This window comes from Oculina patagonica, chromosome 6, assembly GCF_052425735.1.
Source record: "Oculina patagonica isolate OP01 chromosome 6, crgOcupat, whole genome shotgun sequence".
In the NCBI taxonomy this organism is placed as follows: domain Eukaryota; kingdom Metazoa; phylum Cnidaria; class Anthozoa; order Scleractinia; family Oculinidae; genus Oculina; species Oculina patagonica.
The window spans coordinates 12931112-12946457 of record NC_135763.1 but is presented as its reverse complement, the minus strand read 5'-3'; the positions used below and the strand labels follow the sequence as shown (position 1 = coordinate 12946457).

At 39.5% G+C, this 15346-nt stretch overlaps 1 protein-coding gene across 1 annotated transcript; it reads right to left on the bottom strand.

The window, feature by feature from the left end:
- Nucleotides 1-4484: 4484 nt before the first annotated feature.
- LOC144657376 (serine/arginine-rich splicing factor 5-like) lies at nucleotides 4485-14194 on the bottom strand. Its single transcript, XM_078517725.1, has 8 exons — nucleotides 13977-14194; nucleotides 13798-13868; nucleotides 12402-12467; nucleotides 9588-9681; nucleotides 8291-8364; nucleotides 7671-7764; nucleotides 6490-6557; nucleotides 4485-5705 (listed from the first exon to the last, which is right to left on the bottom strand). Exons 1-8 carry the CDS (start codon nucleotides 14106-14108, stop codon nucleotides 5387-5389), a joined length of 918 nt encoding a protein of 305 aa, XP_078373851.1. The 5' UTR covers nucleotides 14109-14194; the 3' UTR covers nucleotides 4485-5386.
- Between the last annotated feature and the right edge of the window lie 1152 nt (nucleotides 14195-15346).

Sequence of the window (15346 nt, the reverse complement as noted above, 5' to 3'; positions counted from 1 at the left end):
GGTAAAATTAAAAATTTCGATTCAGACAATCTAGAAGTCACACGACTTCATTTGAACTTTCTATTTTCTCGCAGAACAATGCTTTATTATTCGGATTATTCAAATCAAAGTTTGTACAAAAAGTGGCACGACCAAAACAGATCATGCAGAAAGATGAATGTGATGATTATTATTTCATGCATCATGCCTTAAATCACAAAATATTTCTCGATACAAATAGGTGACGTGAATTTCATTGTTTGAATTTCTTATGTTTACTTTTTTGATGTTTACTTTCTAGATGATATCAGTGAGATCGTGATCCAAACTTTGGGTGGGTAAAATTAAGCCTGTCTTATCTTTGAAAATCTCTTAACCGAAAAATAACTCGTCGGAAGAACACAAGAAGATTTTACGGACAATGGAATTTAAATGTCTTCCAAATTAAATGGGCCGAACCGCAAGAGAAACCCTATACTGTGACTTGGATTTTGCAGCGATGATGTCATTTCCCTTGCCCTTCTATATTTGTGAGGATCTATACTACCGGCGATATTGAATTAGTGCATGATTTCGCCTTTTGCGGGTATTGTACACTTCACTTGGCAAATGTTTTAATTATGAGCTCATTAAAACAGAAAAATGGACGCAAATAAAATCCTGAAAAAATCAAATTTTTGCTGAGTTAACACTTTTTTCGGGCGGCTAACAGAATAGGATCAGAATAGATGAAAACTAAGTTTAACAAAATGCTTTTCTTTGCCTCAATAAAAATGCAAAGCATTCATGACCCTAATCAGTTGATTTCGTGACCCTGAGAGGTTGTTGTTTTTGTTTGCTTTAAATCAAAACCAAAACAACAACCAACTCTTCAGCTTGGTTCTTCTTCTCTTTTTGAGAAGATCTGTGAATCAAAATGTACTGCTATTGAAATGTATTTTGTCTCCACTTCTCTGAACATCCCTGCATAATCACTCCCAGTGTGAAAAGAATCAAATTGAGCAAACTGGGAGTATATGTAGTTCGTTGCGTCATCACGTACAACGCACGTATCATCCGTCTGATATGAGCACACGTCACTCAGTAAGTTTATCACAGATAACAAAGATAATTAAAATACTTGGGAAGTTTGGACAGTTTCCGCTACGACGTCAACCAAAATATGTAAAGGAATTGAACTATTACTTTTTTGAATGTTTTAACATTTTGACAGAGGACGATCAGTTGAACTGGAGAGCAAGTGACGGAATTGCGAAAGATAAGCAACAATGACGTTTCTTGTTATGACACTGCTATGTTATCCTTATGTGCGGCAACAAGCACGATTTAGTAAGTTTAACATTTGGCTTTACCACGGGCTTGGTCTTTACCTATATATACAGGGACGGCGGAGCAGTTTTCGAGGTGGGGGGGGGGGGCTGACTAGTGACTTTAAGTGGGGGAGGGCTTAAGAGACTCTTCTCTTTATAAGTCTTTATTTTTTCGGAAAAAGTGGGGGGGGGGCAGTCAGCCCCCCCCCCCCGGCTCCGCCGTACCTGATATAGGATCCTCAGGTTCGAGGAGCGGGGAGTGGGATGGAGGTGGGAAGGGGGTTTGGAGGTTGAGGGGTCCAGATCACAACTCAGGGATAATTTGTACGGTCACCCAGTAACGACCCTAATTGGCGCGATGGGGCCCTAGTTGTTAACGCTCCGGCCATCGGATAAATCACTATCCAGTAGATAAGTGTTGATAAAACATACTCCACTATTCACTGGATGGTGGTTTATCCGGTTGATAGCGTCATCCACCATTCAAACAACCAGGGCCTGGACGGTTGACGGCCAAAAATTACAGAATTAAAAATTCTATTTTTGTCATACAGATAATTATTCTGACAAATATAGTCTAATAAGGGTCTTGGGATTTTTAGCGAGCAAACAATAGTCAGTCAAATATGCTTTTCAGGTTGAAATTATGTCACGCACGCCTCGCCACAACTTCCCGGGACCCTCAGTTGGGAGCGGGACGGAAACCCAAAAGTAAAGGGGGCACTCTTAGGGCCGTCCCAAAGATCAAGGCTCGGCAACTTTTCATCTTGTGAGCAACTTTTTTTACTCTCGTGCAACTTTTGAGCAACTTTTTGAAATTTCGAGCAACTTTTTGTAATTTCTAGACTGAGGATATCCAAACATTGTCCGTGTGTTGTTCGAGGGCCATACGAACGTTTCCAAGCTTTTTATAACTTTTCCGAAGATTTCCGAGAAAGTTTAGAAGGTGCTTCAGCCTTCAGCGTTCGGATAATCAATATACCTACGCTAATTCTTAGTGAAAGAAATCCCTGTAATTCAACAAATTAATTTTTGCCTTGGAATTTTATTTAGATATTTTTGTTGCAGTTCAATTGCGTGAAAATTCTTAAAAATCTTAACTTCAAAGGGAAATTAAGAATATACAAGTACAGTGGAACCCCGCTTTACGGACACCCGCTTAATACGGACACCCCGGTATTACGGACAGTCTCGTTGGTCCCGACGAAATCCTCATACATTTTCTCTTAAATTAACCCGCTTAATACGGACACCCGTTAATACGGACAACGGACACTTTTCCGTGTCCCGAGTGACAAACTCTTATACATTGTCAACCCCGCTTTACGGACACTATTTATCTGTGAACTGTCAATTTTCATTGTCGCGATTATTTGCTAACTCGAAGACACTGGACCCTGGTCAAATATTGACAGAATTTGACGAGTTAAGACGGATTCCGCTGAAAAATCGAGCAATGAGTGCGAAAATTAAGTACCAAAAATCTACTCATTGCACGGCAACATTTTGTATTCTATTTAAAAGATCTCATCGAAAATCAGTTGTCTTAGTGACCCCGCAATTAAATTCTAAAGCATTCTCGAGAAAATTAAAGTCAAACCTTGAAAAAATGTATTAAACGCGCGCCATTTTGTTTTGAACTGGCGCAAGACGTCCGTTTTAACTGGAATAAAGACAACTTCAAATCCATTTTTCGCCATGCTAAGAGGTATTTTTGGTAACTTTATTTTTGCATGTATTGCTCGAAAATTGTGCGGAAACCATCTTAAAACGATTTTATTACTAAGAGATTCCCGTGTTTGACCCTTGTACTTAAAGTCCTTTAATATGGTTTTCTGACTGCTGTTCCTATTTAAAAGTTTCACTTTCTTTACGCTTTCTCAGCCATGGCTGGTACTGTTCTTCCTCTTTGAGGTCCTTTACTTGCCACTAACAGCAACAACCTCTGTTCGTATTGCTGGGTTGTTGTCAACGTCTAGTAATTGTTCGAGTAAATCCATGTGCGGCAGTTCAAATAATTCCACTGTTGAGTTTATTAACGTTTAGTTCGAGTTTCTGGCTAGATCATAGGGTTTTCGTAAAAACTATCAATTTTAGTCAGAGAGTTCACAGTTTGCATTTGTTACAGTTATAGTACAATTAAACAACGTTTTGTTGCCCTAAAAACGTTTGCCTTTTGTCTTTGTGTCGATAAAATATGTATCCGTGACTTTTTTTGAGACCCCGCTTAATACGGACACCCCGTTAATACGGACAATTTGGCCTGTCCCCTTGGTGTCCATATTAACGGGGTTCCACTGTATCTGGAAAATTTTCTTATTCAAAAGCAACGTTCTGGATTTTTTGGAGAAACTTTCGAGCAACTTTTCGGACTTTGGATCAGTTTTTTAAGAAATTTCAAGCAACGTTTTGGGAAATTTCGAGCATTTGGGACAGACCTAGGCACTATACGATACGGGAGGCAGGAGAAGAGAGTGGGAAGCTGGGCACGAAAGGTATTCGAAACCGGGAGAAATAAAAAAAGTTTTTCGCGACATTGCATAACATACAGCAAAAAAAAAAAAAAAAAAAAAAATCGCAGAGACGAGGGACTGATCTGAGTAAATGCCGAAGTAACGGTTCAGAATCCCGGGTTACCCACCCCCCGCAACTCCTACATTTCTGTTCTGATGAAAATAAACTACTACTTTGCACCGTTAGCTGTACAGCAAGAGTGCTGCATTTTTTTTTAATTTTTTCCTGAAAAAATTCGGACCCCAGGAAAACTACTGGGTTAAAGCTCCTTCTTATTTTTTCGACTTTTACCCGCTCAATTTTCTCTTTGGCGATCGGCGCGCAGGATGGGATTGAAGGTCATTTTTCCCCTCAAGCACCTAAAATATCAGACCACCTACATTATTGTTCCCAGCCCTTTGTTCACAAACATGACTGAAAAAACATTAAGACCCCCACAGTCAACACTCTTGAAAGGCCAAGTTCAAATGAAAATTTTGTTTTTATCGGCAGACTTCAACAATGGTGTGCGCGACTGTTTGTCTGAGTTTGGGGGGGGGGGGGAGGGGTACACAAAAAAACTGTCTTGGGTAAATTTGGTTTATAACTCTTTTCTGCCTGAGAAAGTTAGACCAGTTCTTAGAAAACTTGACTGTATGAAGCACAGAAAAGGGCATAAAATTAACATCAATCACAAAAACATTGATAAAAGAACATCACTTTAATTCCAAGGGAACATGAGAGCTCTACAAATTCTGACTTCATTACAATACTGATGTACAACATACAAAGCATTCATATAATTAAATGATCCTGAATGCACTTAAATTCACATTCATATCTGACAGATAATCTATCTTGTGTTGAATGTGACGTTTCACAGATTAGCGCACACTTCCATGGACTAGAACTAAACTATATTAATTTTTATAACACATACGTCACTAAAATTGATGTAGACAACTCTAAGAAACTTCACTTGGCAAGCTTGTGAACGGTAATAAAATCCTAACAGGAAGCCAGAGAATTTAATAATAACTGAAAGAAAGATGGAAATAAGGGCATGGCCGTGCACCAAATATATACAAAAATGGTTATGTATGACAAGAAAAGCAAGCTTTGAACCCTGTCAAACAGGTCGAGTGGAAAGGGTAAAACGAATGTTTTGTGAACAAGCTTAGTCAGAGGGGATAGAAACTCTCCCTTCTTCAGCTAGTTATGCAATCGCCTTGCACTCATGGTTTTTTTTTTCGACAGGCTAACAATTGTGTGGATACTTGTAATCACAGAGCAATATGCAATTAATTTACAAATAATGAGAAAACATTTCATGTAAATCTCCTACTTTGTTTCTAACTACACAATAAACGTGTGTGCTACAAGATGAATCACAAATGTCAGTTTCCATACACACTGGTAACATTTGCTTGTATCACAAAAACAATAGCAATTATATAGACTTAAGTGGTTTACATGCAAAACGGTATGCAAATGATGGTAAAATGCAGTGACCAAAATTCCTTTCTTTTTACACATGCGGCTGCAGGCATAAGTGATAACTATAATGAGATCAATAGATGTTATTGTAAGTATAAAAATGTCATTCAGTCCTCCTCGACTTCGTCCTCAACCTCAAGTTCTTGTTCAGCATCACCATTTTCTTCATCTCCATTAACTGCCTCTGGGCTGTCCTCCTTCTCGTCGCCATCGGCTTCACCGTCTCCTTCAGCATCCTCTTCTTGTTCTTCCTTCTCGGGACTCTTTGCTGGAGATTCCTTGTCCTCCTCCTCCTCTGGAGATTTGGATCGCGATCGCTCTTTTTCTTTGGACTGTGAGCGCGACTTGGACTTGCGTGACTTGGAGCGTGACCGTGAACGGGAAGAAGAATGGTGGCGCTTCTTTGGAGATTTAGAACGGGAGTGGCTGCGTGAACGAGAGTGACTTGTGTTAAAATCGGGATAGCGCAAATTAATGAAATGAAAATGGTAAAGTCTGCATGGGTTCAAATTATCCCATACCACCAGGGGCCAAACTATGCGACAAAGAGTATTTCTACTCCCCCTGGATGGCAACTTAGGTAGTGTATTGCAGGCTTACTCTCCAGCACAAATTTGAAAACCTGAGAATCTGGACTCAACATATGTGGACTTAACATGTGGTTACTAGGCAAAACATGTGGTTGCTAGGCAACATGGCTCAAATGATGAACCATTGAGTTCACAAACTGTTGGACTGGTTACTAAGGCAGAAAACTCTTTGAGTACACATGTACTTTGATGGAGTTGACAGACAGCAATTCTTCAGGGCTGTACCTAAGATTTTTTTGGTCTGTGGGAGCAAACCCCGTGTGCACCTTTAGTTTTCTTAGTTTTTTTTCTTTAGTTTCAACCCTCCATGTAAAGACAATTTAAGTCGCCATGGCAACTAAATTGGAATCGAAGTTGCCAGAACAGAGACCAAAATTGAGAACCAAACTTGAGCAGTCGGTGGCCAAATGGCCACTAATGAAAATAATAAACTTGGAGGGTTAAGTTTTCTTAGCTTTCCTGGCGGGGGGGCAACTCCCCCCCCCCCCCCTCACTTGCCCCCCCCAGCTTTGTACGCCCTGTTCTTCCAATACTATTTCAGGTGGCTCTTAACTCCCTAATACCTAATATTTTTTATGCTCAATGTAAGGGACCTTCTACTACCCCAGTGGACAACATACCTTTTTCTTCGTTTTGGAGAGCGAGATCGACTGCGGCTGCGAGATCGTCGTGTTGTTCTGACCTTTTCCTAGTTGGAAGAAAAACAAAAACACATCTTAAGATACTGAAACAATTAACAGAAATTACTGTACTTTGAGTTGCAGTAACATCAGGGATCTGTAAAATGTACAAATTGGTTCTCTACAGGAACTGAGTGTTTTATACAACTTATTCCAAAATGGCGGCAAATACATTAATCTTTTGCCTATACTGTCGAAGCTCTCGTAAGCGGACACCCTCTGGACGCGAAAAAAGTGTCCGCAACTGGAGCTGGCCGCTTACGAGAATGGTTCTTGTAAGCGGCCACTAGAGGTGTAGGGGATAGATGGCCGCTTACGGGAGCTTGCCCAGCTAACATAATGGTAATATGCATGTTAGTGGTGTTTCGAAATGTAACCGGACGTGGATGACGACAAAACAAACACTGAAATATGGTACTGTAATTACAGTAAAATCATTGTGACCAACGGCGATGTGAAGTTGATTGATTAATACAAGATACAGAGGTTTTTTATATGATTTTCTTTGTGGTGTCCGCTTACGGGAGCTTAAAAACAAAGAAAAAGTCTAAGTCGTAATCTCGAAAAGTGTCCGCGGCCGCTTACGGGAATGTCCGCTTACGAGAATGTAAAAATACAGAGTTTGTATGGGAGCAAAAACGGGGTTTCTAACAAGGTGGCCGTAAGTAGAGCTGTCTGCTTACGAGAGTGTCCGTTAAGAGAGCTTCGACTGTATGTTAATTAGCCCTTATTATCTCGTTTTAAGCCAATGATTCTTTTGAAGTCTGCAGATACGATCGAGGCAACGAGGGCCAATTAACATGAAGACAAAAGAATAATGTACTGTCCGCCATTTTGGAATAAGGCGTATACTGAGTTAGCACAACATCTTGAGGGTGAAACATGTTAACAACACGGTCCTACATGTCAACAACTTTTATCACTGTGTACAAACCCACTGAGACCAGTACAATCTTGTTTTCTCAGAAATTTTTTATCACATCCATGCCTTAACAGCCCCTCTTGTGATTTAGAAAAAGCAAATTCCTCAAAAACATCTTCCTACATGCCATAGATTTCTCAAACAAAATTTGATTATTATAGACAAAACTTCTTCATGTGTACAGGAATTAAGGCCTTACTATTTTGAGGCGGATGCGCTTGCCATTCAATTCTGTATCATCAAGTTTTTTCAAGGCAGCCTTCATGTCTTCCTTGGAAGCAAACTCTACAACTCTAAGAAAAGATGCATCACCATTAATTATTGGCAGCATGACAACAAATTTAAAGGCAATTTCTCAGTTACATACAATTAAAAGATAAGGTGTTTATTCACTAGGAAGTTCAGACAGGTACAGGGAAGTAATTGAATATGGTCATGAAACACAAGGACAACACACAGCCAGGGAATTAGAGGATAAAACATTTTCCAGACTTGATCAGCCAATTATCACTTTACAAATTAACCTTACTTGGTGAAGTAATTAGTATGGGCACAGATGTGATGAAAAATACCCAGATAAATGCATCTTTTTCCCAGCTAAGTAGTCGGAAACAGCTTTTAAAAATGAGACTTCCCTTTATAATATCAACTTGTACTGTATAAATAAGTAGGCAAAGTAGCTAAAGTCACATCTCTGAAGTGAAGTTACCAAATGGTTACCATAAATGGATATATCTGACCCTTCACACATTGACACCTGGGATTTTTTTGATAAAGAATGTGTACAAAGCTGTAAGGGTAACAAGTTTAGATACACACCCTTCTCCCTGCCTTCTCTTGTGAGCATCTGCGAAAGTTACTTCTCCTGCTTTGGAGATATACTCCTTCAAGTCCTGAAAAAAAACTAAACCTTCACTTTATGCATTCACACAAAACATTATGTTGACATATTGTTAGGATGACAGCAGAACATTGGGACAAGGTCCTCATTAGAAGCTAGAAACAATATTATTGCCTTACAAGGCATTTCCTGATTCTATTTCAGTGCCACTTGTAAAGATCACCTCATTGGGCAACCATCCCCTCACTAACAAAAGTACTAAAGTATAAGAAAACAGCGAAGGGATTCCTTCGAAGCTATGGGCCTAAGAACCAAGTCTTACAACTTTGATAATGTTGAGTCCTATCTTGCGAACACTTTGTTAGTTGCAGGCCTACAATTATTTGCAAATTACTTTCTTCAGCTTCCATCAATGGATCACCAATCTTGAAACCATGATTCTTACCTGTCCGATAGTCTTTTGCATCAATTTTAGAGAATCGAACTTTACGAAACGGAAACAGAATGTGGCTGACGTGCGGTGGTGGCCAACTGTTAGACTTAGCTCAGGTGAGAGCGAACTCACACGACGGTCGGACAGCCACAATAGCACTAACTTAAGCCCTGAATGTCTGTTTGGTGAGGCAAGGGTCGGAATGGAAATTTAACATGGCATGGTGCTCAAACGTCTTGGCACTTGCTGCTACGGTTGGTTGGGTAGCAAAAGTCAATCAAGGTCAGATTGTGCACTCCTGGATCAAGCTCAAAATGCCGTCTGACTGAGTGACCGACTGATTGGGAGAAGGGCAGGCGTACTGGCTAGGACATGGCATAGCTAGGTTTGGACATCTATAGATCAAGAGGTGGTGATCATTAAGTTATTTTTTGAGAAATCATGATAACACCACATCACTGAAAAGAAATTTTTTCACTACTGCTATGGTGTATATGAAGAAAAACTAATTTGAAGAAAAAACATGATTCTAAACAAATACTAATTCTGTTTCAGGTGCAAATAAGCATGAACCCTTTGAAGTGCAGTACATGTAAATTCAAGTTTGACCATTAAAAAAAATCCCATATACAACACAAAATTTTCCTAGTGTAATATTATTGTTAGAAGCAAAGCACTTCAAACTATTGGACCCCAAAGTCAATTCAATGTCAGTCTTATATGTGAAAAAAATTTCCATCACCAAACTGCTGTATACCCCTCACCTAAGTAAGTTTAAAAACATTGCAGGTACAGATAACCAATCATACATGTATATAATAAGCATTGACTAAAATACAAACCTGCCAGTTAATTCTTGAAGAGAGATTTTCCACAGCAAGCCTGTGTTCTGTCCTCAGTGGAGGTGTGCGGCCTCTTCTCTGCGTGGACCTGTTGCTGTTTAAAACATTTTTAAATTCAATAAAACATTGTGAAGCTAGCATGGAGTTCTTCCTTAAAATACATGCTACAGTACCGCTCAAATGTAAGTTGACAGTCCCTCGAGCCTCGATCCTCGAGACTCGAGACTCGAGCCTCAAGCCTCGAGACTCGATCCTCGAAACTCGAAAATTTCGAGTTTCGAGTTTCGAGGATCGAGGATCGAGTCTCGAGGATCGAGTCGAGAAAAATAATGAGCTTGTCGCTTGAATGATTCCTCGAGAATAAAATTGCTCAAGCGGGCCGCCCTCTCGAGTGTTGTACTATGGTCGAAGCCAGCGTGCCGGCTACTCATCTCTGCTGTAGCAACGCGCGCTTGGTCGTTTAATATTTCGAACCATCCCAAAAAGTTCGAAATAGGAGCTCGAAACCGTCGATAGTGAATGAATTGAGGGCAAATCGAACCAGAAGTAACCGAGTTGGAGTTAGCGCGGTCCCGCCGAATCAACATGGACAAATACAACCTGCGTTCAGGCGATCTTAGGACAAACATGAAGCACGTGTGCAATGTCACGCATACGATTGTTTGTGTTATGATTTAGGATACAAATATTAAACCTTAAAGTTCACTCTGTCATTTAGTTTTCTTTTGAAAAACGCAGTTACGTGTGTATGAAAGAATCTAAATCGGATACTTGCGTGCGGCGTTGTGTTACATTTATTTACGCTGGAGTTTATTCGAAAGGTTTCAAATTACTTTTGACATATGCAAATTTTGCCAACTTTTATAACTGCGCCGCTTTAAAAAAGACAAATTTGTATAACTTCTCTAAAGCTGTAATAATAATTAACGCCGATATCTGTGTTATAAATGAAGACAAGTTTCATTCAAGAAGAATTTAGGTTTTAAGATTTTTATGCCAAATTCACAAAAAATAAAACACGCTCATTTCAAGCTAGACGCGATGGCGCGACAGAAGTCTGTCTTGCCATTTATTTACGGAAGGCTTCACGGCTTCGATGTTTTTCACGTGGAATGTTTCGTTTGCCGTATACAGAATTTTTACAACTCAAATTTAAGAACCGGTTTTATTTACGGAAACTTTTGTCTGAATTTCAGTAGCGACCAGAAAGAGACGTCTGAAATTCAGGCGTCTGAAACTTGCTTGCGCGATTTTGTCGGTGCTATTCTACGGCTCAGCTTACAAGATTCGTGGCATTTTAATACATCGTTTCGCATCGAATGCTTCAGATGCTGAATTACAGAACATTTTGTGAAAGAATTAAATTTGTAGTTTTATTTGCGAAAACTCAGGATGAACTTGTAAACCAATAACTGAAATATCTTCGTGGTTGAAAACATGCACTTACGGCGGGTTGACAAGGGAGAGCACAAGTTTGAACTACAGGTTCTTTTCACGATCTTTTCTAAATTTAATTCGTCGATCACGGCTTTCAAGGACGAGTTTGTGTCAGTACTTTTAGGTAAGTAAACGGAATTACGATCGGCGCGAATATATCGTACTGTCGAATGTAAGATGTTGGGGAAGGTTTATATTTCATGCGCTGAAGGTGGACGCGAAACACTTGTACATGAGGTGCGAGCGGCTTTTATTCTTTCCTCGAGAAATAAATCGTTTCCTCGAAAGCCTTTCGAGTTATGAATATTCGAGACCGCCTTGTTTCTCGATCCTCGAGACTCGAAACTCGAACGTTTCGAGTTCCGAGTCTCGAGGATCGAGTCGAGACTGTCAACTTACATTTGAGCGGTACTGTACATGTATTCCATTTATTGCATAAAACTTTCAAGAATCATTCGTCTAGCTTAACCATTCAATTTCCAACCGTATTTCAACTTATAATATTATTATTCTTGCATGAAAACAATTTTCTCTGAAACAATTTCAAAAGAAATGGAAAGAGTTTGCATGCTGCTAATCTGAGAAAATCAGCGACAGCAATATAGGTATTCTGTGCTCAGGACAAAGCAAGTCTGCTCGTTTAGTGTTGGGAACCCTGCTTAAAGAACAACAACTGTTGGAAATTTGTACTCGTCCACTCATCAAAGTAAAATCTCAATCCTTTTAAGCAAATAGAAATTGCAGGATTTTGGTGGAATTTGAAAGTCACTTGCCCAGATGGAGAGTGTTTTCAAAATATATTTTCAACCCAGGAACAGCTTGGGAGCACCTGGGAGTCACAACTCTCCTGTAAAGGTCCTTTGTTGTAACACCTGGGCATCTTCCCCTACAATCTTTATACAGTGGGTGCTGACTACTGTTTCCAGGACGTAACAAGTCGATAATTTTGATAGTCAATAATTCAATACTATTCAATCGACAAATATTGGAAGTCGATAAAAGTCGATCACACAATTTCTTGTGATTATCAACTTGTTCGATTTTGATCGATTTTGTAAAATACAAAAAACGTCATATGGCAGGAGACAAGACTACAGTTGCCGCGCACACTTACTTGAATTTCGTGGCCGATTGAAAAACGTGTCTCTGCATTTTTGTCGATAAAATCGATAATCAGTTAATAATCTTGTGATTATCTACTTTTATCGACAAATTAAACTTGTCGATTGACAATTATCGACAAATATCGAGTACTTTCGACTTATCGACTACGTTTTCGACGATCGACTTTCGTCGACTTGTTACGTCCTGCTGTTTCTCAAATATCGAAAAGGAACTTACAAATCTCTGGGCATCTCACTCAATAGTTAAATTTACCTGGGCTGGCTTCTGTAACCATAGTCGTTACTTCGGGATGGATTTCTGGCATGTTCAACAACAACTCTAAGTTTGAATGGAGACAAGACAAGTCAATAAGCACTTTAAATCAGGGCTCGACACTAACACTCTCCCGATTTCCACTGGAAAGTAAATTTTCTTCTTGGAAAGTAAAAAACGAAAATGAACCAAAATACTTACCCGATCTGGAAAGTAAATTTTAGGCTTTACTGGAAAGCAAATTTTATGCTTAAAAGGCTTAAGTGGAAAACAGTGTGTAAAAATTATGATAATGATAAAAAATAGCAAATGACAAGAAACTCGTCTTAAAAAGACAAATTTACGCTATTCTCATTCTCCCCATATTGGATCAAGAGAACTCCCGAGGAGGTCTGGGTACTATAAACACACGTGGTATGGTGCAATATTGATCTTCTGTCGCGAAGGTATGTAACAAAATCTTTCCAGGGAATGAGTCTCTTTTAGTTTGGTTTTTCTCGACGTAGTAGTGATGTTGGACAAAAAGAAGGTGAAAAAGAAAAAGTTGACGAAGGACAAACGGGCAAAAGCACTTCAGATGTACGCGTTCAGGACAGATTTCCAATGTCCTTATGTTGGTTGAAATTACACTGAATCTACCGCTGTCAACAGCATTTTGTGAGCGAGGTTTTTCAGTAATGGGGAAAATAAAGTCAGACTGGAAATCATGCTTGTCAGTTGAAGTATTAGACTGTCTCATGAGGATTCATATTGAAGGGACTAGTGTTTCACAGCCGAGTTTAACCCTCAACCTGGAGTGCAGTTTTGGTGCGCTAGTGGAACGAGGATGAGACGTCCAACTTTTAACAACTAAAACAATGCCGAGACACATAGTAAGATTTTTTTTAATATTAATTAAACATGGTTAGCAACTTTTGAACTGTCGTCCATTTTGGAAAGTAAAATTTTGAGATGGAAAGTAAAATTTGAAGGCTACTTTCCAACATGGAAAGTCGCGTAAAAAATTAGTGTCGAGCCCTGTAAATTACAACACCTTTAGTTACCATAGTGCACAACTTTGGCCAAGACAAATTATGAGCTGGAGAGCAAAATTATTTTTTTGAGGTCACAGTTTGTTTTTATGGTGATAAGCTACCAAATTAATATTTTAACAGTCTGCAGTCAATTTGCAAGCACTAATGGCAATTTGAATTTACCTCAAGATGTAGTATTAATGAAACTTGACAATTTTGGATCACCTAAGTCCTGCAGTAATATTTATTCCCACTGTACACAGCAAGTATCATACCTAACATCGATAACATGGCTGTGTTTGAGCAGATCACAGCAACGATCAGCTCTAAACCTGTTCTAGAAGATCTGAGTCTAGTAAAAAAATAAAAAGCTTTCGTTTTACCTCTCCCCTAAAAGTTCCCTTCCATTTAAGTCATACACACAGTCATCGGCGTCTCTTGAATCATCGAATTCCTTTGCAACGAGAAAAGATCGAACAATTACAAAATTAGCTACGAGAAAAAAGTTAATATGTCAAGTAGATCACAGGAAGTTTCGCAATTAATTTTTCTTGTAACTTACCACAAAACCATATCCAAGTTTGATGCTAACTTCACGCACTCTACCAAATCCCCGAACGAATCGTTCTAGATCTCTTTCTCTTGTATCTCTAGGAAGCCTTCCAAAGTAAACTCGCGTTCCACCACGAGACATTTCAGCGAGGAAGAAGAAAAACGCTTGCTAGTAAAAACCGCACGAACAAAATGGCGATTCACGAGGAAGCTGTGAATTACGCTGAGGTCCCGGATGAACACGCTGGTGCCGCTATTGTTTCTTCGCGGGCTTAGAGGCGTTCACCATAAAGGATCCGATCACAAATGGCCCGCCTTGGTCTTGCCGGCGAAAACAACCTCGGTTGCGGCGAAAATAGACGGACTTTCGGCTCTTGTTTCGTAAACCGACAGCCGGTTGCGGGCTAGCCCTGGTCCCGCCTGTTCGCGGACTTAGAGGCTTTTACCGTACTGAGAACCCGATCACAGATGGTTGCCGGCAAACACAGACGGATTTTCGGCTCTTGTTTCGTAAAATAGACTCCATCTGTTCTTTTTCTTCCCCTTTGCCTTTTATATGCCTTTCATAAGACTAATTAAAGAGTAAAAATCGCTAGAGTCCTGTTACTCTCCTTTGATGTGCATCATCTGTATCAACCATGAGGAGCTTCTGTTTATAATAGTGTCAAAAAGGGAAACGAATTTCGGAATTCCGTCTGTTCATAGGCTGAGAGATTACGTATAAGACTCGACCTTTTAAGTCAATTACTATAAAAATCTGCAAAGCTGTAAGTTTAGTCAACGTCAGATGTCTTTGCCGCAAAATCTTTGTATGGCCTGCGAGCGACCAACTGCCACCCGTTTTAAAGAGAGTTTTTTCTATGCCACGGTATTTTAGGTAATTTTCAGTTATTTTCGTTATTTAAGAGCTCTTAACTCAAATGAGCAAAAAAGTCTTTTATTGGCAAAATCACGGCCACATAACAAACAAGGATGATTTTCGAGCATTGTATTAAAATGACACTTTCATAAAAATTAAGATAAACTTGAAAAAAGTCGGGTCGACGTTTTTCAAGTTTACCCGAACGCAATCCGTTTTAATCTTCGCGAATTTTGCCCATCCATGCCCCTTTTTGGCCTTTCTGTGTTTCTCTTAAGTTTTTCTTCAGTTTTAAGCCGTTATTGTGATTAAATTTATACCATGCCATAGAAAATACAGCCAATCAGAATACAGGAAAGCCGTTGTATATTCGACAGTATTCAACCCAACCTTCCCATAGTGCGCTGCGACTGTATTCTCGACGAAATTTAGTAAGCGTATTTTCTATGGCATGGTATAAAATAGTTACACAACACTTTCTCGTGGTATACTATGGAATATCCCACTTGTCAAATGTATTT

Bases quoted from the DNA above. Each gene is read 5' to 3' on its own strand.
- LOC144657376 (XM_078517725.1), bottom strand. From the start codon at position 14,108: ATGTCTCGTGGTGGAACGCGAGTTTACTTTGGAAGGCTTCCTAGAGAT. The intron at 9,682-12,401 runs GTAAATTTAACT...TGTTTTAAACAG, and splicing joins GGTTACAGAAGCCAGCCCAG to CAACAGGTCCACGCAGAGAA. The intron at 6,558-7,670 runs GTAAGGCCTTAA...TCTTCCAACTAG, and splicing joins AGCGCATCCGCCTCAAAATA to GAAAAGGTCAGAACAACACG.